Source organism: Syngnathus acus, chromosome 9, assembly GCF_901709675.1.
Source record: "Syngnathus acus chromosome 9, fSynAcu1.2, whole genome shotgun sequence".
Classification (NCBI taxonomy): domain Eukaryota; kingdom Metazoa; phylum Chordata; class Actinopteri; order Syngnathiformes; family Syngnathidae; genus Syngnathus; species Syngnathus acus.
Genome location: NC_051094.1, coordinates 1094541 through 1121548, shown reverse-complemented (window position 1 = coordinate 1121548; position 27008 = coordinate 1094541). Strand labels below are relative to the sequence as shown.

Genomic DNA, 27008 nt, shown 5'->3' with positions numbered 1-27008 from the left:
GTTTCGGAATAGACGCAGCTTATGCGCGCATACAGAACTTGCTGTTACTCGGTCTTGTTAATACTCTCCTGATCATTTCAGCGGCTTGTGAGTCAAAACTGATGCAATATGAACTGCGCTTCACTTAATGCTCTTTCTCGCTCCAAGGTGTTCATTATCGCTGTCAAATCCTCTTTAAGAAGGATGTGGAGCCTGAGGTTTTTCATGGATTTCAAGTTAGCATTAGGATAATGACTCCAATTTATGCAAGTGAGCTCCCCCCCGCCCTGTTAATTTTTTGGGGCAAAATAATTCCTCGAAAATTCATTAGTACGCAATTGAATTCACTTCTCACAGGCTGTAGCACTTTGTCTTTGTGGCTGTTTGAAGACAGCTGGACAGTTTCATGGCGAAGCATGCTGTGCTCATTAATATGGTGCATGAGGGATATGCATGCTTTAACATGCATCTCTCTTGTATGGGCTCCCGGGGGAGCGACAGAGCCTGTGTTCTGCTGCTGGTCAGGCAAACAGTGAAGTATTGTGATTGTCTCAGACCAGCTGGCTTGGTGTTTGGGAATTGTGAGGCCTGCAGAGATCATCTGCTCCACACCTCAAGATGTCCTGAAAATGCAAACTATTAGGCGTGTATCCTAGTGTTGCTATTTTATTCACCATTTTGCTATGTGGCGCAAAATCAAACAGATCACGGAGATGAGTGCTTTTTACGTGTCGCTCACCGGAACCTTTATAGTCGAACACAATCTCAGCTCAGTGATGATGGATGATTTCCAAGTTGCTCTAATTTTGAAAAAATAATATTCCCTCCCCGAGCAAATCATGGAAAATGAATTAATCCTCAATGATTATTTGAGCAATCGCATTCATTTTGTCTTAAGGTCTGCTAGCTTAATGCTAACATAGAACAAAGCTAGCATCAATGTCTCTGTAACTATAAAACGTTTACATTGACACACAAACAATGGTGAGCGGTGCTGCCACCTAGTGGCATTTTAATGCATTAGCATGATTAAACGTATGTCACAGCGCGTTATGTTTTGCGTTCTAGGGTTCTCATCACACTTTTGCTATTTGCCAGCTTTGGTGCCATTTTGTGGTGGTATCGCAAAAAAAGCAAGCCTAGCATAACATCATGTAGCCTATCTGTATTCTACTCCATGCAAGATTAGATTTTTGGCTTTCGGAGGTGGCTAACAGTCAAAGTATAGAGCGGGCTACGCCTTTTTTGGTTTCAAATCTTTTGCGGAGACATGAAACTACATCAGAGTATGAAGACAACGTGAGCAAATAACAGCATTGTACTTTATCCCCAAGTTTATTTGACAGACAGCAGTCTCCCCATAAGGTAGCCAAAAACAACTTCCCGAAGGCAAGCCAAAGCATTGTGAGAACAAAGAGCCAATGATATTATTCATAATTAAACTCTTATTGTGCATTCAGCACGATATTTCCATTTTTCGTTGACGATTCCCCCACCAAGCGGCTTTGCCACTTTGCACCTGGCGCTGGGAACATCTGCGCGGCGTCAAGAGCGGTGCCTGGCTGCACAGATCGGTGCAGGTAGAGGAGCACGCCGTCGCCCGGCTAATGATGAGAGTGTCTGCCCTCTCAAGCTGCTGCTTCACGCTACTCGTACGCCCAGGGAAACAGATTTACAAAACATATGCGCTGTGTTTTTAATCCAGTTGAGCACTTCATTTCCCGGCAAACACAAATAACCTTACGGGACATCCATATATTATCACAAGGGGGTGGGCGCGAAGGAATTGAACAATTTTCTTTTTGTTTGTTTCTTCCAAAGTTGCCAAATATGCTCCTAACCGACGTGTGTACTTTCGTAAACTTTGTTACACTGCAGCGCAACTTATATTGTACACGATGAGTTCAATCTCAGCCACAGGTGTCAAACTCAAGGCCCGGGGGCCAGATACGGCCCACCAGATGATTTTATGCGGCCCGCAAAGACAAATTGCGCATCCAATTCACGTGTCGATACTAAAATGACAAATTGTCTTCACTTTGAAGAAAATAGAGATTTCCGAGCAATTTTAATGACCATTCTTCTCTTGAACAGTGTTTACTAGTCTCTGATTTGAAAAGCTGTTGTGTAGCCATTTCTTTGGCTTGACAGTCATAGTTTGACACAGGTGATCTGTCGTTTTTTGTCGTGTAATGACAAAAAAAAGACAGTATATATATATAAAAAGTCTACACCCCCCCAAAAAAACAATACATTGACAGTGATCCTGCAAGATTTGCAGCAGTAATCATTTTTCCACCCAAATTTTGGTCCGTTTCCAAATGGTATGACCATTAGGATGTTAAAATGTAAAAGTTCCCCTGATGAACATGGACAACAATCGTCCTTAACATAGCAGGCCCAGCTGGAGATGCTTAACAGCCGCTCGTGGCGCTCGTCCTATTGTCAGCTGCAGCCAAACTCCAGTAAATGTCAGAGGTGCTACCACGTGAAGTTCATTATTCTCTCACTCAGCCCTCCAATGCTTGATGAGCACACTGCTGATGAACCGCATGGGAAAAAAAAGAAGTCACGAAGGACAAATAAATCACTAAACGGAAATATTCAAATGTGCTCGAATCTCCACCAAAGACATCCTTCCCCAACCTTCTTTACTGCCCCACCTAGAACTTGTCCCGGCCCCTCTTACACGTAACTCATTCACTACCGTTGACGGATATAGACGTCCGTTTTAACTGGGACGGCAGTAAATGAGTTAATAACAAACACGTTCCTCTCTAGTGTGGGCTGACGCTCTCACTGTTCTCCGCCACCTAAAGGGAGAATTACATAAGAATCCTGCGCTCCATCCTCTGTCCACACACAAATACTGTCGACTCTCTTGAAGCGGACTTCGTTCAGATTCAGTTTAGACATTTAAAGCCAAAAAGATTGCGTCGCTATATGAACAAATGCCTATGCTTGCTATCCTGGTTCTATCCAGATGACTCCAAGAAAACCAGGACAACCTCAAAAGCCCTCTTGGAAGGCTTCTGTCACACTCGATGTATATACATGTTTGTTATTTTTAGAGCAGATTGGACGTGCTCCATGCAAATGCAGTTAAACGCCGTTCGCTCGGCGCACATAGACACTTCTCTTAATATGAGCCCCTTTTCTTCACACCCACGAGCATTGTGCATCAAATCCTTTTTTTTTTTTCTTTCCTGAAACGATTTCCAGTCGCAGCAGCCGCAGACAATGTTCCCCCTCACAAGCTGTCGTCTTTGTCGTATGCCCCCCACCCCACCCCGAGTCAAAAGCAGTATCTCTGGCGCTGGGCCCTGGATAGGATTTGATATTTCAAGGTGGAGTACGTGTTTGTCAATCGCTGCTTACCTTTCCACTTGTAACTTGTCTTTTTTGACATGGAAGGAAAAAAAAAAAAAATCCCTGCATGGGATCCGGAGGGGCGTACACGAGCACAAATGTCACCGTTAGTGGGGGGTCGTCTAGGCCATGGCTTCCACTTAGTTGTGTCTTTCCGAGTACGTTGAAGGGGAGTGAGGCATGCTGATAAAAACAACTCACTAATAATTATGCTCTCCTAGAATAGCCCTTATGTAAGTATATGGCATGCTTGCCAGTTAATAATTGTCCACAAAAAACAAAGATTTGACAAAGGACCTCACACAGCCAATGTATTTTGGCATTGTAATTAAATATGACAGCTATGAATGGCAACGTTGGCACATGTTAGAGCGGCCTGTCTCATTTCAAAAGTTAGGAACTGAGTCATTCCGAACGTGCGCTACGATTGGATTTTTAATGTTTTGATCCTTGAGGATTAAATTGATTGTCTGATTTGATTGGTTATCAATCCAACCAAAGTAGCCGATCGGTCGCCTTGGGTTATTTTTGACTTGGGATGTTCGATAGCACTTTTTCAGACCGATACCGGTACGAGTCGTAAATTCACGAGTCGACACCGATACCGCAAGTACTTTTGATACATTGAAATGATCTGTCATTGTTTTACAATCCCCTGTGTGTATCCCAAAATGGCAATTTTCTATCCTTCTAATTTCTAGCTTCTGATGGTAAAATGATCCCAAAATGTATCGATAAGAGATAAGGCAGGTATCGGCCCTGATAGTTGGTATCGGTACTCAACTGTTTTTCGGTGTCGGAAACAGCTTTTGATTTAACGCTGGCAATTATACAGCTGTGTGCTATTTATGAAAAATTAGCATTGTTCTCTTGCTGGGGTTTTTTTTCTACGTATTTGCTCAGTTTATTGATATGCTGTTGGACTAACAACCATACATCTCCTGAGACCTCTGATCTACGCTATTGACCGTTATCATCGCCAAGAGGTTTGTTGCAATGTGGTATTTTTATGCTACACTTGCTAGAAGAAACCTGTTTACATTCCAGGGTGATGTATAGTTCACTTGGCTCTGCGGCGTATTCTGCCGCGCTGTATAGATTTCTTTCAGCTAACGAAATTAAAAAGACAGCAGCGTGCGTGTGTGTGTGTGTGTGTGTGTGTGTGTGTGTGTGTGTGTGTGTGTGTGTGTGTGGTGTGCCTTCCAGCAACACGATTTGCCTGCGAGTTCACGATATGGGTTGAGAGGGGAGTTCCTTTGGGGGGGGGGGGATTAAATAGCTCTCTCTTTCCCTTCCTTCCCTCCTCCGTAGTTATAGTACACAAAGTGCTTGCAGGTCTACGCGGTGTTCTCACTGCATGTTTGCCATACTGCTGCTCACAGGTAACAATAAGCCAAGGTCAAAGGTTAAGAGGGATTGCCGAGCATTCTCCGGCAAATATTATGCACGCGGGCGAGACGGAGCGGCACTCGTTGTAGTAGCCCTGGGAGAGAGAAGGAGAGATCAGGCTAGGCAGGTATGCAAGGTTAGGACAGTTTCCCCTTTCTGTACTTTTGCAGAAAACTCCAATTGAACACAAGTTACAACCTAAAATGTGGATACTAAAATGATACTACATACTGTGCAGTTTTCTTTTAAAATGAAATGTTATAAAAGTCCACAATTTCCATACATTAAGAGAAGCAGGTCACTTTACATTTTGCAGTATACGCCCCCCCCCCATAGGAATAAATAATAAAGACGCATTTTTGCCTGAAATGTTCCACGCAAACAATTATGCACTTAGTTTCTTCCAGCAAATGCATTCCACGTGATTGTTTTTGCCTCCCAGCAAAAGCACCCGCAAAGACTAAAAACCTTTCATTTGGGAAAAGGCCGCTATTGGTCACCGTCAATAAAAGCATAAAAGCATTTATTTCCCACGTTTGTCAAATTAACAGCATACTCCATCTCCCATAGGACTTGCAAGGTTCATTAACCTTTCTGTGAAGTGGGACAGGTTTCCAGCGGTTAGCATAACCTCTGTCTCGCTCCTGCCTCAATTATAATACAAGAATTAAGCACGCGGCCATTCAAAACAGTAATGCCGCCTCTTAAATCCCTTTGTGGCAGCTCTCGCTCGTTAATGACTAAAGACACTGACTGAATTGTGCCGGTCGGCAGAGGAGAGAAACAAATGAAATGGCTGCCTGCTCTTAACTGGAGGGATGGATGACTTTACTCTCAATGCGGCTGACTGGATAAACATCATTTCTAATCATGAAACTAGAGTTAAATATAAAACGGTAAATATATTCCTGTGAGTAATGCTGATTTGAGCAAATATGCTGAAATTGAAATAAACTCAATTGTTTTTGTTGTTCAATATAAATTCCTCAAACTGTCACGTGGTTTCCGCACTTTTGGCCCGCCCGCGAATCCAAAGTCAAAAGGATATACTGACCTTGGGCAAACTTGAGCGGTCAATTACACGCCTGTTGATCACTTTTAATGTCTCAATAATTACATTATTATCCCCCTCCTCCGCATTCTCTGGCTTCTTTTTTTGTCCTCCTCCTCCCCCGTAGTTTAGCCCACAAAAGTCATTTCATTTGTGTCACCGTTCTCACTCTACTTTAAATCGAGATCTATGCCATTAATAGCCCTCATTTTCACTCCCACCGTGTCGATCAAAAACGGAAATCGTCGCAAGTGGATCTTTTAAAACAATGTAAAAAAAGTTTGTACTTGACGTTGTTTTCGGCTGTTGTCAATTTTGTATCCCCATCAAAGCCTTATCATGTTACCCGCTTGTTGTTGTAGGCCGGTACGAGCTAAGATCTTTTTGATTTTTTTTTTTCTGTGCCACCCCCGTCAGTGGGAAGTCCTATGGCGGGGGTTGATTTTGAAGAGGGGTGGGGGCCGGTGCATGTCGGTGTCTCGTTTACATGTTGGCCCGCTGGAGCTTCGGGTGGGCCGTGTGGGCAGCTTTGTTCAGAATCCAGGATTCCCTTTAAGTGAGTCATCCTGCCCCCCCTCAACTCCAAGCCACCGTTACCTTGGGAACTCAAGCTCGGGCTTCCCCTCAGCTGTACTAAAGTAGAGCCTCATCAGCATCCATACTCTCATTAGCTCTCATGTTGGATGAGATTAGTTTTATTAGCGTACACTCATTTTTGGCCTAACGGGGCAGCGCAGGCCAATCTGCTCTCTGAGGATTAAATGACCAGAGCGGCACGGCCATTTTGCCAAGGCGCATTTGTAATGTGTGCAAATGAGACAGAATAGATGAGGGCGATAATAGCTTTGGGTGGCTAGTTTCTTCAACTAGTGATTGGGCTAATAATGGCCTTCGCCACTAATGAGCTGGCGCCAAAGACGAGATACGTCGCGGTGTGTCAGGTGATGGCGCCCAAGTTCACTTAGTAACCGGACTGTTTATGTTTCCAGTCAGTTCATTAGCGTCGCCAAATGAGTTCCTTCGCTAAAGCCATTAGTCGGACTGGCAATCGTTAAATGGGTTAATTTGTTGATGCATCGATGCAGATCCGGAATGACTCACCCACTGCTTTTCACCCTTGACTGGGGCCAATTCACCCTGCTTAGTTGATGGCCATTTAGTCCGCTTCACCACATGAAAGCTAATTAGGTGCCGTTTCCACAACGCACCAGATAACATGACGGGCAACCTGTAGAGAGAGGCCAACATTCGAGAATACTGATTTCTCATTTGCGGAGGGTAAAAAAAAAAAATGTATTTAAGGGAACTGACAGCATTTTATGTCGTTAAATGTGATTTTCTCTGAATTTTGATCAGCATAAATGCTCCAACATCATACGGAGTCCAAATGGCATTTATAGGTTAACGTAGTCTGCCACTGGAAAATGCAAATAAACGCTATTAGCAACTGTTTTTTGATTTGGTGGAGACGGAAAAGTGGATGTTGGGTTCACGATTGTTTTTTTTTTTTTGTTTTTGGTCCCCAAAGCATATATTGTCCTAGGGAGACGCTGCGTCGTTACGATCATTCAACTACATTTTTGCTAGTTCGGTTAGCCACGTACGCCGTTGTCCAAAAGACTCGCAAGCTTGAGGTACTTGCCAGTAATGGATTGTTAAATTAGCCTGAGACCGATCCAGTTTCAGTCAAGTGGCAGATTCCACTCCAGTTTCGATTTCGACTCCAAACATTAGCATTAGCAGGCGTTAGCACGCGGCGAGACCTCCGCCACGGCAACTCTTTGCAAAGTGTACGTAAACGCTGAGTTTTCCCCGTCACTTTAAATTCGCCACCAGCCTGCAAATGAATGAGCACCCAGGCGAAGACGAAGCAGGCGCAATCGCTCGCAAGCACTTGGCTTGAGTGGAATTGGCGGGGTTGGCGGGAGGCAGGCTACAAGTCCAGCCTCAGAAATAGAGCTGTGAACACCATCTGTCATGCTCTCTCTCCCCGTCTGTTAGCCTGACTGCGAGCGAACGAGAGAACGAGGCGCTCCGAGCCGCGCTTTAGACGGATGTGGGTGCTGATTATCGTAGGTGTGGGCTTGTGCGGGGTGGGTGTGCATGGGAGGGGAGAAGCAAGAGGTGGATGCATGAGTAATTCACGTTGACAAAGGGAAGTACTCACCCACACAAGAGGAGAAGAGGAAAAAAAGGGATGTTGGGCTAGCGCTCGGGTATTCCTGGTGAAACCGCAACTTCTGCCGGACGTTATATGCATGCTTGCCTCAAACCATTGCTCATCTGACCGACAGAGTCAATGAAATGTGGACTTGGTGGACATCAGCAAATTTTCAGCTGTATAATGATAAAACCTGTCAATAAGTTCCCTTGCTTTTGGAAATTGGATGTTGCTTTAAAGCCGCAACTTCCAAAGTAAAATTATTCCCATGTATTTTTTATTTTTTTTAAAATAGGCTATCTATCATTTTAATTGTTCTATTTCCCGTATTTGTCAGATTCCTACCGCCTACACTGGCTCTGAGTTAAGTATTCCCCGATGAGAGGGTGCACGGCAGCGTCACATTGTGTGTTTTTCTTATTTCAAAGCAATATATACACGATATGCTTTCTTGGAGCCGTGAAGCACGTTGAGGACTTTCAACACCCCCAAAGTTATGTTTGTTTGGACTCCACTAACATAAATTTTTTTTTATTTATTTTTTTAAATTACATAGTCTGCTTACCCAACACACCCATCACACAGTCTACTATAACTTTTTTTTTTCTTCTTCTTCTAACATTTAACAACTCAATAAGAAGCTTTCAATCAATGAGCAGTCAACTTTTTTCCGTGCGATCTGCATCCCGCCCCCACACGACAGTCCCCTGAGGTGGGCCACCCACTATGTGAGAATGTCCTGTAGATGAGTGTGAGCATCGCTCCCCGGTGAGCGTCCCTGAACTGTCATAACTGTCCTAAAAATGATTAAAAAAAAATCCCTCGAGTCGCGCTAAATTGCAACTGTTCTGCTGTTGTTTTAACGACCATACATAGTATAAGAGTAGAATTATCACGGCACGGTGAGAACAAAGCCGCACGCGCAAATGTTGACTACCTGTTGCCACGGCAACGGGCTCGCATCCTGCAGGCCTCGGGACTCTTGCTTGTTCTAAATAAAGCTTTTTGTTCTCGCTGATCACTGGATGAAATGATGAAAATTCTCCCCGCAGAAAGGACTCTTCAGAAACGCACGGGTAGTCGCGATTGCGTTCACAATGGCGCCGTGCACTTGATATTTAGCACGCTAGCGCAGGAACAGGATTATTGACACAATGACTACGCCACATCACGCAAGAATTATTATTTTTTTAAAAGCCCTCACTTGTATAATCCTTCGTAAATCTTCTCCGATGTACAACAAAAGAGCGAGCCGACGTTTATGTCATTGACAAATGCGTTTATCTGGTTGAAGAGATTCAAATGGTCTTTGCAATAGTGTCATTTTTAAAGAGATCCATGATCATGCAGAATGCCTGTCATCCCAATTTTTCCGGCTCTTAATGGGCTCTTGGAGTGGCCATGTAGAGCAGCTTTGAGGGCCGTAGCAAGCTAACCACTAACTGGCAACCTCCCAAGTGGTTGGCGTTCATCACTTTTGTAAAGATCATCTGGGTCAAAAGAAATGACACTATTCTCATGGTTTGACTGCTGTTCTCATTTAGCGTTTGAGCCGATGAGGTTGGGTAAAGCCCATTCATTCCGCATGCCCTTGGTGGCCGGCCGGCCGGCCGGCCTTTCACTGTGTTGCGTCACAGTACCTCAGTCACCCTGCGGGGGGAGCCTGCGCGTGGAGAGACAGGCGACTCTGGCAGGTGCTGCTGAGACGAGATACCCACCCCGCGCCGCTGACGGGGACTTCCGTGTTTACTTCAAGTGCTTTTGGGGCCATTTCACAGACAACATATTTAGCCCTTTTCCTCCCACTCGAGGATGCGAGCGAGCAGCCAAGCCTATTAAACAAACGTTCCTGTCAGCAATTTGCATGGCGCGCAGCATCTGTGCGCTGGCCCGGGATGAGCCAGTTGAACTTGACATGTGCATAATGATTTTGCGGCTGTGCATATGACATCTGATGAAGATGCAACCTGCTGTTACAAACACATTTATTTTCCCTTATATGAATTGATTAGGTGCAGCTTTTTCATTTATGACAAATGCAGTACTGTGCAACAGTCTTGGGCAAGCAATAGATTTCTTCATGGAAATGCTATCGTGTATGTAAAATCGACACACCCCTGCTGCTCTCATGATGTCTTGTAATTGTTTTTCAAAACCGTGTTAGCTTTGGGGCTATTTTTCTTGAGCTGGAACTGTAGCCTCAGTCAAGATGGAAATAATTAGGAACAGTTCTAAATTCCAGTCAGTGTTGGCACAAAAATCTTCAGGATTCTGCTAGAAAGGGAAAAAAAAGTCATTAAAAGCCTATTAGAAACATTGAACACTGCTAACCAACATGTTTTTTGGAATAGGGAAGTTCACTGAAGAATGGAGACTTAAGAGGGCGCACAATCACTGGTAAGTATATTTTTATTTTTAAATATTCTATTTTTTTTAACTCATTTACAGGCAATGAGAGGTGGGGGGGACATGTCTTAGTTGACTCAATTTGCAGTGACAATCATGCAATTTGAGCTTAAACTTGCCTCATTGTTCTAATCGCATTTATCGCCGTGTGTGACTGCATTCATCAGCCATCGCTCCGCTAATTCCTTTGTTTTGCTCCCCCCCCTCCCAATGCAGAGTACGCTCCTCCAACTCCACCACAGCATAGCGGTTTGCACCGCTACCAGTTCCTGTTGTTCAAGCAATCGCAGGACGTGCCGCCCCTCGGGTCGCAGACGTCAAGAGGTAATGATTCTCAGAGGTCACCGCCCCTCTGACCCCTAAAACCTCATCCATCATACGAGGGCTAATCAACGCGACTGCCAACACGTTGTTGAATCAGCAATAAAAGCAAACGCGGAAAGCACATCATGTAACATTTCTATACGTTTATGGCCTACTGGAAATGATAGTGGTCATCCTTGATGTACCTAAAGAGATGAAAAAAAGAAAGTCGATTGAATTTAAAAGCCAAATAAGTTTTAGGTGAAAAGAGTACTTTCAAACTAGTGGCGCCAAAATGTTGAGACGGAAAATAATGTCAATGCTCAATTAGCTTGTTCAAGGATGCAGTGCATCTACTTGTCCACAAGAGGCGCTATTGATTTACTCAACTAGTTGGTGGAAGCTTCAGCGAGACAATTTGTTACATACCATTTAATGTTGCGTCAATATTGTGTGCCAGGAGTGGTCAGATTTGAAGTTACAAGGACATTTTCGGTCAAAACAAATTCACTTTTTAATTTACTTTACAAATTATCATTTCATTTGGTTGAAAAAAAAAAAAAACTTTGAGAATTTGGAAGTCAATGATTCGTAACATGATGCGTGTGTTTCAAAAGAGGTGTTATTTCAATTCTTTTATTTTGTTGAGGTTCTTGTACTTGTTGGCCCCCAAAGGTGGGTCTGTGCGGGCGGGATACACAGAACCCCGCGATCAGGCGTGTCTGGCTGTCTGTTGTGCTCGGGTTCCGGCCGATGATGTGAGGGCGGTTTGAGTCATGAATGAGTGCAGCTGCCACTCTCTGCTGTTTCGGAGCTTTGACACCTACGTCACTAATCAATGCCGGCACGCTGTTTGTTTGATGTGTGTGAAGGGTTTGAAAAGGAGCAGAAGATTCTTCAAGTATTCACAATGTCAAACATGGTTAATATCGAGAAATCTTAGCATGAATAATCACCTGCTGTTGTTTTATGATTTTTGCGCAAACAGAAGAATGCATTTTCAGCCCCCCCCCCCCCTTTCTCATGATGAAGCTTCTGAACCCACCCATATTTACTCGTCTGGATTGCTGTAATTGACCCGGATGACTTCCTCTCCTCAGCAAAGTCTTCTTGCTGTCAAAAAGAAATCAAATTACAAATTTTACTCCTAAAACATTTTGTATCAGTTGTTAAAATAGCCATTTTTACTGGTATTGTATTTTTAAGATCATTATTTATTATTTGTATTTATAATTATAAATTATTTGTATTTTATTTCTTAATTTATTTTATACTATATTTTAATATTAATATCAATTAGTCCAATTAATATTATAATTATACAATTATTTTTATTTATTATTATTATTATGCGCAATGATATGTCAAAGGTTCTGAGAATCAACTTGTGAATAATTGATGAATTGGAAGTGGTCCCGTTAGCTTGGTTTTTGGCAGAACTTGTGCCCCTCACTCTGCACCGTTCATAAAGGCAGAAACAGAGGGTCTCGGGTAATTGATGACGAGATGATGTCCATGCCTACTTGTCTGCTGCCACGCTTTGAGGAGGACTTTTGTCTCGCACCTGCTGCAATTGGACTGGCCTCCGCTTGGCTTTGACAAGGTTATCCCTGCACAAGCGCATACACACACACACACGAGCGGACGGAGGGAATCCCATGTCTCCCCACCTCCTCCGTTAAGTATGTTCACTTATTAGCGTCTGTCCTCCCTCCCTCCCTCCCTCCCTCCCATGTGCAGCGACACAGAGAGCATTTGTCAGGCCCGTGACATTAATTGATGTGATTTACAATGGGAGAGCATTTAGTCGTGGGTGGGTGGATTGGAGACTCCTAATGATCATTTTCCACTTCCAGCAGCGCAGTCGTTGGTTGACTCAATTTGATTGCAAACATGTTGTCCCTTGTTTTCTTTTCATCTGGGGCAACGTCTTTAGCGAATGGGGGGGAGGAACGGTGGGAGTCTCCTGTGTCTCCTGCGTTCAACTTATAAATATGGGTCAGATAGTTGAAAGAGGGGGGGTGGGGGCTCTTGGCTCCAGGAAGAGATGATGGGGGAATCCCCCGTGCCAGGGTAGGGGGGGGCGGCCATTGGGCATCGTGGCCCTCGCGATGCTTGTTAGCCACTTTGGCAAGCGCCACCGGGTTTGCAAAGGGATGTGATGCCGAAAGGGGGGGGGGGCTGGCTTCTCATCTTTCAGGGGCCCGGCATCGACGTCATTGGCTGAAAGTGAAGGTTGAAAATGACAACAATCTCAATTCCTTGTTCCCAAAATGTGAACCTGATGATCATACGGCGCCAATGACAGTGTAGCGGCGGGCGGGCGGGCGGGCGGGCGGCTTGTATGGTGTTGCTCATCTTGCCTTCTCGAGCCCACACTGCCAGCTCAGCACACTCCACAGTAATTGAAGCCATTTGCAATGTTGCAGTGCGGTAATGGGCAGATCCATGTCTACCACCCACCCACGGCCTCTACCATTAATCAGAGCGCCACAGCCAGAATTTTGGGCTTCTGCGGCAGAGAGCACTTTGACGTTTTACCTTCTTCTTTTATTATATTATTTATTTATATATATATATATATATATATATATATATACGTATATATACGTATATATATATATGTATATATGTATATATATATATATATATATATGTATATACGTATATACGTATATATATATATATATATATATATATATATATACGTATATATATGTATATATATAGTCCTGATCAGACTGTCATTTGAAATGGAGATTTTGAATATTTGGGAGTTAAATGAGGGGGAGAGGAAAACAAAGTGTGACCGACCAAAGCGTGAGCGAGACGAAAGCGGAGGCAGCAGGAAGACGCTCACATCACCTTTCATGTCCGCCACTATCTGTCCTTTCCATGAGCGTTGAGATGGGAGCGGTGGAAACATGTTCTCCGCACTCCAAACACACGGCAGCCTATTTTAAGATGGCTCGTACCAGCCGGTGATAACGCAAGCGATACTGAAAGTTCCGACGGATAGCCAAGCCGGCCGGGTTTTGTCATCCCACCGCAATGGTCGACGCACGTCAACGCGTTTGTGCATGTCAATAGAGTCCAATCTGCCACTTGACTCATGAACCGGCATCAAGTGACAGGAGTACGCTTCTTGCCTCCCCCCCCTCCCTCCCTCCCCACCTGATATTGTCTTCTGAGGGTGAGGGGCCTTGTTCCACACCTGCGGGGGTGGCGCATTATCTGGCGTGGAACGCCGTGGCCCACCTTTCAGGCAGGTCGCTGGACTCCATTGCCCTCACATGATGATCAGAGCCCTTTCTGTCAAATCATCGTATTCACTCTGAGTGACAGAGCGGCCATTTTTCTTCTATTTTTTATGCTCCACCTGTACTCATTGTAATTTGTATCAACGGCCGTAATAGTTGATCATTAAAGATCATCGCCCGCCTTCAACACACCTCCAATACGAACGGACGGCGGCGGGTGAATCTTTCCCAGATGTCCTTTGTGATGCCGGCGGCGGCGGACGTGGAGCGCGTCTCCCTCCCTGATGGCGAAAACAGCCGCAAACAGCGGAGGCAACAAAAGAGCTGGTCCGCAGTAACGTTGGGATCCGAGGCAGGGCCCGACTCAACTGTGAAACTATTCTCTCTACAGATTTGGAGCGCTTCAATCGTTGGCTCGCATTGTATAAGATTCTTTTCCAGTACTGTCCAGCTGTTTTTTTAATTATTCCAAATGGAACTAGTGGAATGCCAGCGATTTCCTGGATTCGGACAGGATTTTCTTTTATGTACAGCAGAACACATGAAGATGCTCTCGCATAGTTATTTAGCTCTCTCGCTTGCGTTGTATAGCAGAATGGCAAGTGTGGATTTTTGTCGGTTAAGGGAAAAGGCAAACTGTGCTGAGAATTTTAGCTTGTCCAAAATCTTAAGCCGTGATATTGTCATAGCAGCCGGATTCGCCGTCTGGTGTTTGTTTAAAAGGAGAGGGAAAGGGGGAAGAAGAAAAAAAAAAAAGTGCAGGCGACTGAATCATATCATCTTGCGTTGCCACCTCCATCATTACTGCAACATGTTTTATTTTCAGCAGTGTGTGTGACTCACAGCTCACTTAGGCCTTAAACATCGACGGAGCGCTCATGACAAATACAGCAGGGATTGCAACGCTTGCCTCGTAGTGGATGTTTGCGTAACAATCCGACCACAGTCCGTTCCGTTGCAAAATGAGATTTCCCATTGGGATTATTATTACCATTTTTTTTTTTTTTAAACGCAAAGACACCAAAGGCTAAGCTACGGAATCACTTCTGCTCAGTCACTTAAAAGCAAAAAAAAAAAAAAAAAAGTACTTGGACACCACGGAAGTTTTTATTGCTTGAATCGGCATTCTTCTTCTTCGCTTCCCGTGTTTTTCTTCTCTTTGTTGCATAAAAAAAGCCTTCAGAGAAAGCAAAATGAAGCACAGGGAGTTGAAATGAGGTCTCCGTGTCACAAATTTGGATGATATCACGAGATTTTTCATTCAAGATGAAATGATCTAGCCGGAGAGGTAAATATATATATATTTTTTATGTTTGTGTCTTTCTGTCAGGTCAATGGGATGTGGCGTCCTTCGTCCATGATCACGCTCTGGGATCTCCTGTGTCCAGCGTGCAGTTTCTCACGCAAAACTACCAAGACTAAAGATCTCCTGAAAGTTGGAATTAATTACAGATGCACAATTGTTTTGCCGCTTATCACATCTGTTTATCTGAATGTATTGTTTCCTCTTTGTGTTTTCCCTCTTGCATGCATTTCGATGATCGCATGACGCTGTTGCGTGAGATTATGGGAGAATAGGGGGGGATTTCTTATTAGTTTCCGAACTCTTTCGACGAGAAAAGGAAAAGGGCCTCTGATATCGCAAGCCGGTGTGGAAAGAGTCGCTTCTAAATCAGGGGCGGAAACACGTCATGGCCCAAAATAGGAAGTAGGAGGTGAAACTGAGACCGCAGCACAACCGGATGCTGCAGTGGAACTAAAAGTGACATGATGGCAAGGTGGGTGGGTGGGTGGCTTCGTGGTTTACAATTTATTTGGTGAAGGGAACTTACCGTGTGTTGTGTTTTTGTTTGCATTTTTCCACTGACCCGTCAGCTCGATTGGAAACAACTTCCAGAGAAAATCTCGTCCGTCCAAACACGTCCTTGACTCCATGAACCCGTTTTGAACTTTGGAGACTTGCATAAGAGACCCACCTGGCAGGTCAACTTTTCAACCCTTCCACTCGCGGATGCTTTTCCGACTTCTTTGTAGCGGGCGGGTATTGGTTTCTAACCAGCACCTCTCCTCTGGGATGGGCTTGTATCAATAGCCCAGATTTCTGAATCTCCATCAAGGACTTTGATGTTGTGGTGATCAATCCTTTGATTAACCCCAGTTTGGTGTCTCCTCAGTGGTCCAGGCAGGAGTAGGTAATGTTCCTTTGGTGGATAAGACGGCCTTGGTAAAGCCCCAGCGTGCCCTTCTGATGAACCCTCCGAGATCATTGATCAATTTTGTTTGCTTCCTGGTCCAAACAAAACAACTCTTTAGTATCCATCACGTGGAACGTCGCTCTCCACCTTGATGTTACCTATCAAATATTTTCACAGTTGGCATGCAGGCTATAAATCCACACACTCATTGTGTAACGTGCCAAGTGGAAGAGAATCATCACGCCCCCCCCCCCCCTAAAAAAAAAAAGGAAAAAAACACACCTACTTGGAATGCATCAGCAATCCAGCCCTTTGCCAAGATTTTGACTTGAAAAATCAAAACAGCGCTTTTGCTTCCATTCATATCTCGACGCCCGGGCTGCCAGAAACAACTGGATTTGTCACTGTTTTGATTTTGCTCCGAATGTCAAGAGCATTGACAGCTGTCATTCGCCGACCCCGGAGAATATCGCAAATGTATTCAATACCTTCTTAATGTATTCAAACGTTGATTAATTCAAATGAATTAGTTTAATCAATTCCGTTGCCTAACCGAGACAAAAAGGGATCTAATAAGCGCAACCGCTTTTCTCCCTCACCGTTGAAGAACTGGCTTGATTTCACTGGAGGATTGGAAACATAAATGCGACGTAAACACGCTTTATTGTGACGCCGTGTCTCGCTGAGCAATGACCTGTATTGACTGCAGCGTGGGATCGCGACGTTGGCTTCGAGGGAAACGCATCTTTGCTTTAATCAACATTAAACACTGCATAATGCAATGCCGGCTTGGACTTGTTCTGTTCTGTCATCCAAACTCACCTTGAGGCATGAAAAAAGTCCAAATAACATCGCATTATTGATCTTCCACTTTGAGCCTTCCTTCCGAAGCCAGGAAAAAGAAAAAGTGATTTGACTATACGGGCCTGGGTTTTCCATGAGCTGGATTGGGTGGCTGTGCACCCGTGTGACGCTGTGTTGGAAAGAGGCTTTAGCGCAGGTACAAGGTCAGGTGTTTCCAAGCAAGCGATCACTCGGGCTCTCCCATCTGCCTGCGCTGGATGATTATCATGGACTAAGAGCTTTGTCTTTCGCTCTCATTGGTTTGCATTGATAAACGCCACGCTGCTCTTCTATCAGGTTTCCTCAAATAGTGGCTCCCACTCGAAACGTGGTCCACTTGAACAAATAAACACCTCTCCCCAAATAGATGCTTCCTCTTAGGGAAGAAAAAAAAAAAAGTGCAAAACGTAGCTGAGTCTATGTGAACATTGCGGCTAAGAAAAACAGCAGCACCAAACAGACTCAGATTAATAGAGTTCTCGATACAGAGATGATTTTATTTAAATGATGTAAAGACAGCATATTTTCAGTCATGTTTCATCTGCGCTATATTTAATTCAATAAGATCAATAGACGTCAATCACCCCGTAACTGAATCACGGTTTATTTTGCTGATTCAAGTGTCCAGCCTGGGCCAGGGAAGATGCTGCTCGTCCACTCACTGGTGCAACTGGTAATCCTAACACACACACATGCACACACCACTGCCACAGTTTGTGCAAGCCCCCAAAACACAGAGCATGACTCAGACCAACCTACACACGTTTTACACACTTATGCTTCAATGAGAAAGTATGTTTAAAATCTCGGGTCGGAATATTCACATTTCTTTGTTATTCCTTTGGTTGGTATTTCGTGCGTGTGTGCGTATAATGTTCCATCTCAAGTTTAAAATGAAATATATCACTCACACTATTGCTAGTTGACATATACTGTTTATTAACCATATACAATGAGTGCAGTAAAAAGAAAAGCAAAGTCATTGTGGTATTTTTAACTTGTTTCCTTCCCACAACTTTGCTTGGCAAAAAGCAGCGCCGTGACGTTTTGTCTACAGTCATCTTGTCTGCGGCTTTAGTTCACTTTTCCACTACTACGACTTCACCCGGAACTTGCCCATATTGGGCAGGGAGGGGGCGTGACCGGACGGCTCCTTATTTGGAGTTTCCACGTTGTGATGGTCACGTGGGCCGACACCTAACCCCGGCTCCAAAGCAGGGGTGCCTTGCTACAATGTTGACAAAACCATCATGTGCGTCAGCTGACGCTGTCCGTGCATGTTGGCTGCTTCTTTTTGTTGCGATACGCTCCATTTACATAGTTAAAAGTGTCCAAAAAGTTTCTAGTCCTTGGAAGAAGAAGAAATCCATGCGATTGTGATCTTAATTCTACTGATTGAATGCCGAGCTCCATTACGGCAACTTGACAGTAGGCAAAAAGTACACTTGATAATTACCTTATTTGAAAAAATATAAATAGAAGAGGGACACGCACGGGAGATATTTTGTGAGGGGAGAGGTTTGTGCAAGTTTAAAAACGAAAAAATCAAGTACATTCCAGCATCGGTAGTCTTTGGACCTTTTCGAAATTTGAGAAGAAGACCGAGTGACATCACGTCAACTGCAGGCAGGATTGAAACCGGCAACCTCATAACCGTCCGCCCCTTACGTTAGTTACCATTTCCTTCTTCCACTTGCAGTTTCCACGGGGCTGGCCGGGCGACGCGCGGGGAGCCTGGGAAGCCGAGCTCTCTGTCCTTATATGGGCATCTACGTCACGCCAAGGTTCCAGCCCACTATTAATGCCGCCCAACCTTCCGCCCGCCCGTCACACTGAAGTCTCCCCAGTCAGTCAGTCAGCCAGCCAGCCAGCCAGCCAGCTCCAATAGAGCAAGTACACCGCCACCACTCATTTTTTTTGCACAGTCCACTGGAACCACAAGCAGCCCGCAAAAGGCATCCACGCCGGTCCCGAGTCATAACAAAATAGTACACGCACGGAAGCGTCGACGCATCGGGCGGGGAGGAGATCAACTAAGCATCAACAAGATAAACTTCGGAACGCACCAGGAGCCGCCGCTGCCGCCGGAGTCGGAGCCCGACTCCTCGCACCTGACTCCCGGAGGGGGATATACATACGACGGCCCCCTCCCAGCCTCCCTCCCTGTCTCCGTCCGTCCACATCCATGTCGGAGTGACTCGCAGTGCTATGACCGGGAAAGTGGCGGACAAGCTTCCTCTTACCATGAGCAGTCTAATAAACAGCATCCCCGACAGCCTGTACCCAGAAGAGGACGTCCCCACCTCCATGAACATTTTCACCAGCACGGAATCTATTAACCACTACTCGCAGATGAACGCGGCGGGTAAGAACAAGTGCCGTTTCTTCTTCTTTTCAACAAAAAGCCTCTTCATTTTGCAAATGAGGGAAGGAAGTTGTAGAGGGGCACCTGTTAGCACGCTGCTCTCCGCGCGCGCGCGCGCACATTCCGCCGCTCCACCGCTCGATTGGGACACAAGTTGGAGCGACACACACCTGTGGAAGCCCAATTAAATGGAGGTTATATGCTATTTTTATGATAAATATAGTTGCGGGTTATTTTTAAAAAAATGCCCTTTCAAAATCCGCCACGCGATTGCTTTAATTATTATGATTTCTAAATACTAAAGCGAAAATGTCCGTTTATACACGCACCGCTGATTTATAACAAGCGACGGAAACATGCCCGTTTAAATGACTTCTAAATAAAAATCAAGCCATTATTGACGCTGACTTCCTAAATATATTTGACGTGATCCTTCCAAGGCAGACAAGCAGGCCCGCGCGAAACCTCCTTTTGTGGAGTCAAACCGCGAGGCCCCGTTTCCACCTTAATCCCGATGATCGCGTTTATTTCCTAATTCCGTCGCCGCCAAGCGTTGCGGTTGCCGCACATTGGCAGGAAATCAATCAGCAATGATTGTGCGTGCGTCTCCGCGTTGCACACAATGCATGCACTTCAAGATTTTAATATTTACGCCCACCTTAAATTGTGCTTAAAATAAAAGCAGCATCTCAAAACGCGCGCGGTCGCGCACACACACTCACCACGCTGAATGTTTCACTTAGGGGGAAAAAATACACGCCTATACACCCTGTATAGCTGTAATGAATGAAAAAAAGGTGACAGTAAATTATTTTCACGTATTTTTATTTTGTCCTAAAAATGTACAAAACGTGATACCATTTCAAAAAGTTGTTATAAAATGACTTGCAGATTTCAGGTGTGTTCTCGTAATTCATAAAACCAAATATAATAGAACACACTTTTTCATATACCCGTTGAAAAATCTCACAAGTGAAATGAGACATCCATTGTAAAATAAAATGACAAATGTACGCATCGGTATTATATACTTGACACGCTCAAATATTTAAGGTTTGCTAAATTCCTGTAATTACAAGGAGTGACATTAAAATGTATCATATTTTTACATGTGAAATTGTTTTTGGGGAGGATTGGGTGAGTCTGTAAGGTATCTTTGACACGTGTCAGATTCATTGTGGTTGACTTGAATATCTGATGACGCTCATTAATTTAAAGATGCTTTCAAGTCCCTCACTCCTCCTCTATTATGTACAGATGTGTGTCGGATAAAGCCCCCCCCCCACACACACACACACACCTCCCTCCCCGTGATGTTACCATTGAGTTTGGCTGCCCTCCTGAGGGACACAATGGCTGGATCAAAGGGGGTGTTTAGGTTGTGATTTATGAGGGCTTGCGGGATCGCAGAGGGACAGTCGCCTCTGCTTTCGATGCAGAAGTCACTCACTCGAATTTACTGCTCGGACGCCACTCGCCTTTCCGTGTGAAACGTGAAGATTTCCAGTCAGGACAGGACTTCCAAAAGTCACGACTTGAATTAGTGTGACTTTTTCCACCCCGAGTGCAGTTAGCGATGCTGACGGAACCCATGCGGATTACTTGTTGCTTTGTTTTGCTCTAACCTAGATAATATCATGGATATAGGCATGGGAGGCGAGAAAGCCGCTGGAGAGATTCAGTACGGGTCCAGCTTCCAGTCCAACCGCAGCGGGCAGACCGTCACCTACCTGGGCAAGTTCGCCTTCGACACGCCTCCCTCGGGCGGCATCGGCGGCTCGGGCTGGTGCTCCGACAACAACATCATCAGTCTGGTCAGCGCGGGGATCCTCGGCGTTTCTCCGTCGTCGGGCACGGTAAGCGCCCAGACGCCGTCCTCGGCGGCCGGCATGGGAGGACAGAACTCGGACATGGAGCAGGTTTACGGGCCGCCGCTGCCCGCCTACTCCACCTGCGGCGACCTATACCAGGACCAGGTGTCCTTCCACCACAGTCCCGCCGGCGGCACGGCCCTGGCGTACCCCGCCAATGACTATCACTCCACGTCCAAAGGCTCCATGGACGGCAGCCTCTTCTCCATGATCCCCGACTACAACCTCTTCCATCACCAGGGGGAGGTCAGCGTGATGGAGCACAAGCCCTTCCAGACTATGGACCCCATCCGGGTCAACCCTCCGCCCATCACCCCTCTGGAAACCATCCGAGCGTTCAAAGACAAGCAGCAAATCCACCCGGGTTTCATCGGCGGCCAGCAGCACGCTCCTTCCCACCACCCTCCCCCGCAAACTCTGACGCTCAAACCCATCCGGCCGCGCAAATACCCCAACCGGCCCAGCAAAACGCCGGTCCACGAACGTCCGCACGCCTGCCCGGCGGAGAACTGCGACCGGCGCTTCTCGCGTTCCGACGAGCTGACGCGCCACCTGCGCATCCACACGGGCCACAAGCCCTTCCAGTGTCGGATATGCATGCGCTCGTTCAGCCGCAGCGACCACCTGACCACGCACATCCGCACGCACACCGGCGAGAAACCCTTCTCCTGCGAGTTCTGCGGACGCAAGTTCGCCCGCAGCGACGAGAGAAAGCGACACGCTAAGGTTCACCTGAAACAGAAGGACAAGAAAGCGGCCGACAAGGGCAACGGAGTGCTCGGGAGCCACAGTTCCCCGCCCGGCTCCTGCGGAGGCCCCACCATGGGGCCCTCGTGACCATCGCTCCCTGCTCACGGACCGGTCTGACCCTTACATCGACTCGGGGCAACAGGGCCGCCGGGCCCAGGATAAGAAACGCTACGGGTGACTCTCGCTCGCATCCTCTCTTGTTTTGAGATGGAAGTCCGGGGGGGAAGGGGGGAGGGGAGGGGAGGAGGCCGCGCCGCCAACCTGAGAGAATCTTCGTACATTCCGCCCAAAAGGCCATGGAGCATCCACGCCCTCTGCCCCCGGTTCCCCTTTTGTACATTTCTTAACCGAGAACAAGCCAGAATCGATCGCAGCTATCGAAATGGACAAAGTAAATATTAAGAGAGGAGCAAAGTGAAAGGGTGAGTTGTCTGAGATGTATGCATTCCTTTTCCTCGGCTGTTAAAAAGTGCAATTGGTTGTGTTTGTGTGCTGTCATGGACACCTTATTAGTGGCACTTGTCTTTTTTTTTTTTTGTTTCATTTGATTTTTTGTTACCGTGTGGTGTTTTTTATTCTATTTGAATGTTGTTTTCTCCAATGAATGTGCCAAATGTATTGTAGTAACTCAGCCAACCTTGTTTTTTTTTTTGTGCCTGATATTTACCAAACTTGAGTGAGATCTGCGTCCGCGTAGGGTTCAAAGAAAGGTCAGACTCCAAAGTCGCTCAAATTATTATTTTTTTATTTCACACCATCAAGTTCGGTTGAAACGGAGCAGGTGTCAAACTAGCATGTTACATGTCGGAGGAATGGTTCCTTCTACTTCCCAGTATTTGCATAGCAGTCAACATCCAAATCATTTTCAAATGCTAAGTCTAAGCCAACAAGGAAGTTTCTTGTTTTTTTTGTACCATATTTAAATTTGTATGCAAGTTACTGCCGTTTGTGTCATGCGCTCAAACGCACCATAAAAAAAAAAAAAAAGGTTTTGTACATATATGTGCATGCTACAATGCACAATATGTTAATCCAACATATCTGCATTAATTAAAAGAGAAGCTTTGGACTGAACGCTTGTTGAGGTTATGTTTCAAAGTTAATTGAAGAAAAAAAATTGCTCCATGCCTGAAGTGGTAAAGCCTTCTTCCATTTTGGAGAGGCTAAATGATTGCATCATCTCTCAAACCTCTGCGTAAACCAACATTTTTCTCAAGTGGTTTTTGTTGTTGTTGTTGTTGACCATTGTGCTGAAAGGAGGTTGAAAAGACACCAAATGTCTTCTTCCACCAAACAATACTCACATTTGGGCCAAAAAGATACACTAGTCGTCAAAAGCTGACCCGATTTCTTTCCGGTTTATGAAACAGTCAAATAGACATTGTCTGCTCAGAAATGAAAATGAACGTGTGAATTTGACGTCAGTCGACAAAAGCCGTGAAATGTCCACCCAGGTTATTTCATGAATAGAAATGTGCATTCCGGGACCAATAACCACTTTATGGATAATCTAATTATATATCTTCTCCAGAAGCATTGAGTCTGGCTGGCAGATTTTTTTTTTGGGGTGCAGGAATCAGTTGTGCTTGTTAAATTCTATTGGAGCGAGACTTTCCGACATATTGCGATCAAGTATTGGCGAGCGAGGGTGAAACAGAAAGTTGAACAGAGAACACGTTGTAGTAAGAAGCGTCACCCTCTGTCGGAACAACCCGTTTTCGCCGCTGAGCTTCCTGGCCGGCGTCCATGCACTGACGTTCCAATTATTTTGGCCTGACGGGGTCTTTTCTCAACTCATCTACATGGATAAATGAACAGGCACCCAGAGATTTGAACACATCAAATGGAGAGTGGGGGGGGCGGGGGGCACAATTTTGAAAAGTGCCATCAGATTGTTGGCGAGATTTCTTTGAAGAAAGGTCATGTAGCAACTCTTCCCATGCAGTAAGCACAAAGCAATATTTAGATGATGTGAGTAGCTAGAGAAAGCTATTTATGTTTAATGTAATATTGATGTTTTGAGCGATTACGTAGCAGGGCTGGGGAACCTTTTTATCGATAAACTGATGATTACAAAAAAAGAAGGATCTTTTTAACAATAATTCCTCTGATGTTTTTTTTTAATGGAATGGTTCCCCAGCCCTGTTATAGATTTTATATATATATATATATATATATATATATATATATATATATATATATTTGACCGCCTCCCCCCCTTGAAAAAAAGCTATTCTTGAATTGACACTTGGATGTGTTAAATTATATAGTGAGTGTGGCCTCCTCGCCGACGCATTGTGTTGAGGAATGCGCCGCACGGTTTTCTTTCCATGACTAAATGAAGCCGTGTAATTACAACCTCACGTATTCAATATGTCATTGGTCACATCCTCTTGACTGTCATTTCTGTATTTTTTTGTTGTTGTTGTAATGAACAGATGGATTCACGCTCTCCTCATTCCCACCCACTCACTACAGTTTGGTGGTAGCAGAAAAATAATCCTCCCGTGTGAATCCTATAGTTTTTTTTTGGTTTTGTTTGTTTGTTTGTTGAATATTAAACGATCACCACTCGGAAAACGATATTGTTTATATTTTTACAAAAACCGGAGGGTGGAAATACGCCTCATCTTCCTTCTCGGCCTCACGTTGGACACCAGCCAACATCAGCAGCCATTTTGGTGCCAAACTGGGTTGCAGGGTTGGCTGATCAAAAACAATATGCCATGATAACTCCAAATCACAGAAGAGAAGAAAAAAAAAAAAGTGACCTCAGTCTGCTCACGAGTGGAAGGCAGCCGTATGCTAATGTTTGTGTTTGAATTGTCCGACTGGGCTTGTGCGGAGATAGTTCAGGCTACTCACTCATGGGGTGGCTTCAGGGATCTCGTGGCTATCTAGGGCAGTGGCTCTCAAACTGCCCCCTTCCAAGAGAAGGAGGTACGTAGTGTCTTTCCTGAGGGGGAAACAAAAAAAGGTTTGAGCAACACTGATCTAGGGCAACACACGCGCACTGTTTTTCCGTTGTGTTGTGTTTCCTTTTCATGGCAGTATATCCTCGTGTTTGCATGTGCACGGAAATGTTCCCAAGCGCTGCCTGCCCGATGTCGTGGGCGGCGTTCATTTTTTTTTATTATGCATGAAAATACAACGGGTGGGAAGAATGGGATACGAACCATTCCAGGATGGACAATTTGAGACGCACACTGGGATAACTGTTCCGTTTTTTTTTTCTTGTTTTTTTTTTTTTTAAGGAAAACAAGAGGTCTTGTTTGAAATGTCGTGGATGTCTTTGGACTATTTTCATGTTTCTATTACCTTACAATAAGGTCCTTTTATGACGAGCTAAATATTGAAATGAATTTTACTCTATCCTTGTTTACTTGTCATGCAAATGTTTTGTCATTTCTATGTAAGTACTTGAATAAAGAAAGATACCGCATACTGAACATCCGGTTGGCTACACATGCATTCATCCATTTTGTGTACCGCTTATCCTCATTAGGGTCACACGACATCAAGATGAGCTCTGTCAGAAAGGTTTCAGGACAAGTGTCTCACAAGCTATATTTTGAATCAGAGTCATCTTAATTGACCAGTTATGTTTAAACGTGAGTAATTTGTCTTTGGTGGTTTGATCCGAATCAAATCCTAACGACCAAAGTTTGAATAGAGGCTCTGGAGTCTGATGGACTTTCCAAGCCTTCATATGCTCCTCAGACTGGATCTCCTGCAGCTCCTTCCACGTCTTCAAAACAGGTCCCTTGATCTACTTGGGTCACACAGAGCCAGTTCAGGTGAGTCATGAGATTGCTCCAGCATGGCCATTTTCTCCAGTGCCAGATGCTCAAGGCTTTGTGAGCAGGTGACCTTCCAACACTCAGGATGTGTTTGAGTATCTTGAATGAAAAGCAGTCCTGGAGCTTTTCTGACGATTATTTTGAACGAACAACCGTTTAGAGTCGCGCACCAAATCAAAACAAACCAATTTATGCAATGTGAAGAATAAAAGTGAATTTAGGCGAGATGACAAGTTTGAGACGCGACGCGACGCTTCCCTCCCTCGGAGGAAAGCCAAGCGGCTGGCTGGCTGGCTGACTGGCTGGCTGGCTCATCGTCCAACTTCCTGTTTGATGCCCCGTCGTTTGGCTAAACGGGATGAGTTCCTGGAAAGAAAACACAGTAGCCCATTGAAACTGGATTCGAAGTTCAACAAAAATGAGCTGGTAAGTCACAATTTCCCCCCGACGCGAACGATTCGGTTGTAGGCAGTCTTGATACAGCTTGAAACGATACATTGAGCAAAGCCGAGCAGGGCTTTGGCTATTTCCTGGTAGCATAAGAACTTATGGCTAAGTTAGCGTTAGCGTCTATCAAAGCCCTGCTCAGTGTTTCTATGTTCATTCTATTTGAACAGACATATTATGTACGTGGTTGTCATGTGGATCGTCTGCGCTAATGCAATAGAACTCCTTTGGAACACTTTGTTGACTATATTCACGCTAAGGGTGCTAAGCTAACTCGGCTTTGCAACGACGCAGGAATTGTACACGTATAAATGTATGGATTACAATTTTATTGTGCTTTGCATTATTCTGACCGAAAGATGGTTCGATTTAACGTGCAATTTAGCCGAGTTGTCAGACTTTAGTAAAGGGCGCTTGTCTTCTGTTTACACTGTTCCCATGTTAGGTTAGCACGCTCGTCATTGCTTGCACACTTGTGCCGAAAACAGTTGCATTCACATCCTCATCATGTCAATTTAATAGAGTTCTCACTCGTATCAAATAGAACCGACCTTGAGGTGAGGGACGTAACTGACTGATAAGAGTTTTGAGTGAGGTCAATAAAGTTGGACCAGATGGGAAAGGAAGTCGATGCACTGGCATCCGGTACAAAATCAAATGTTCGCAAATTGACTGAACGAAGGTTGGCATTAGACACCGACAATAACAGTTTAAGACCCTGTCAAGTCAAATGATTCATTTGAAGAGTTCAAACACAAAAGCACAAAAGTAGACATTTAGATGATATTTTCATTTTTGATTTAGAAGTTAAAGCTAATG

General features: G+C 44.9%; 2 protein-coding genes across 4 annotated transcripts in view; both read left to right on the top strand.

Annotated features, from left to right (window-relative positions):
* Positions 1-23603, top strand: part of egr3 (early growth response 3) — a 39643-nt gene extending 16040 nt beyond the window's left edge. The window contains exons 5-10 of one of the 3 annotated variants that reach the window (XM_037258583.1): positions 10301-10346; positions 10572-10679; positions 15249-17629; positions 18656-18802; positions 18882-19321; positions 20969-23603. In XM_037258583.1, coding sequence (XP_037114478.1) covers positions 19165-19321; positions 20969-22029 — 1218 coding nt within the window. In that variant the 5' untranslated portion in view covers positions 10301-10346; positions 10572-10679; positions 15249-17629; positions 18656-18802; positions 18882-19164 and the 3' untranslated portion in view covers positions 22030-23603. The other 2 variants (XM_037258581.1, XM_037258582.1) reach the window with 2 other exon arrangements.
* Positions 23604-26017: 2414 nt separating this feature from the next.
* Positions 26018-27008, top strand: part of bin3 (bridging integrator 3) — an 18610-nt gene continuing 17619 nt past the window's right edge. Inside the window, exon 1 of the mRNA XM_037258585.1 lies at positions 26018-26168. Coding sequence (XP_037114480.1) covers positions 26161-26168 — 8 coding nt within the window. The 5' untranslated portion in view covers positions 26018-26160. The remainder of the gene's footprint in view (positions 26169-27008) is intronic.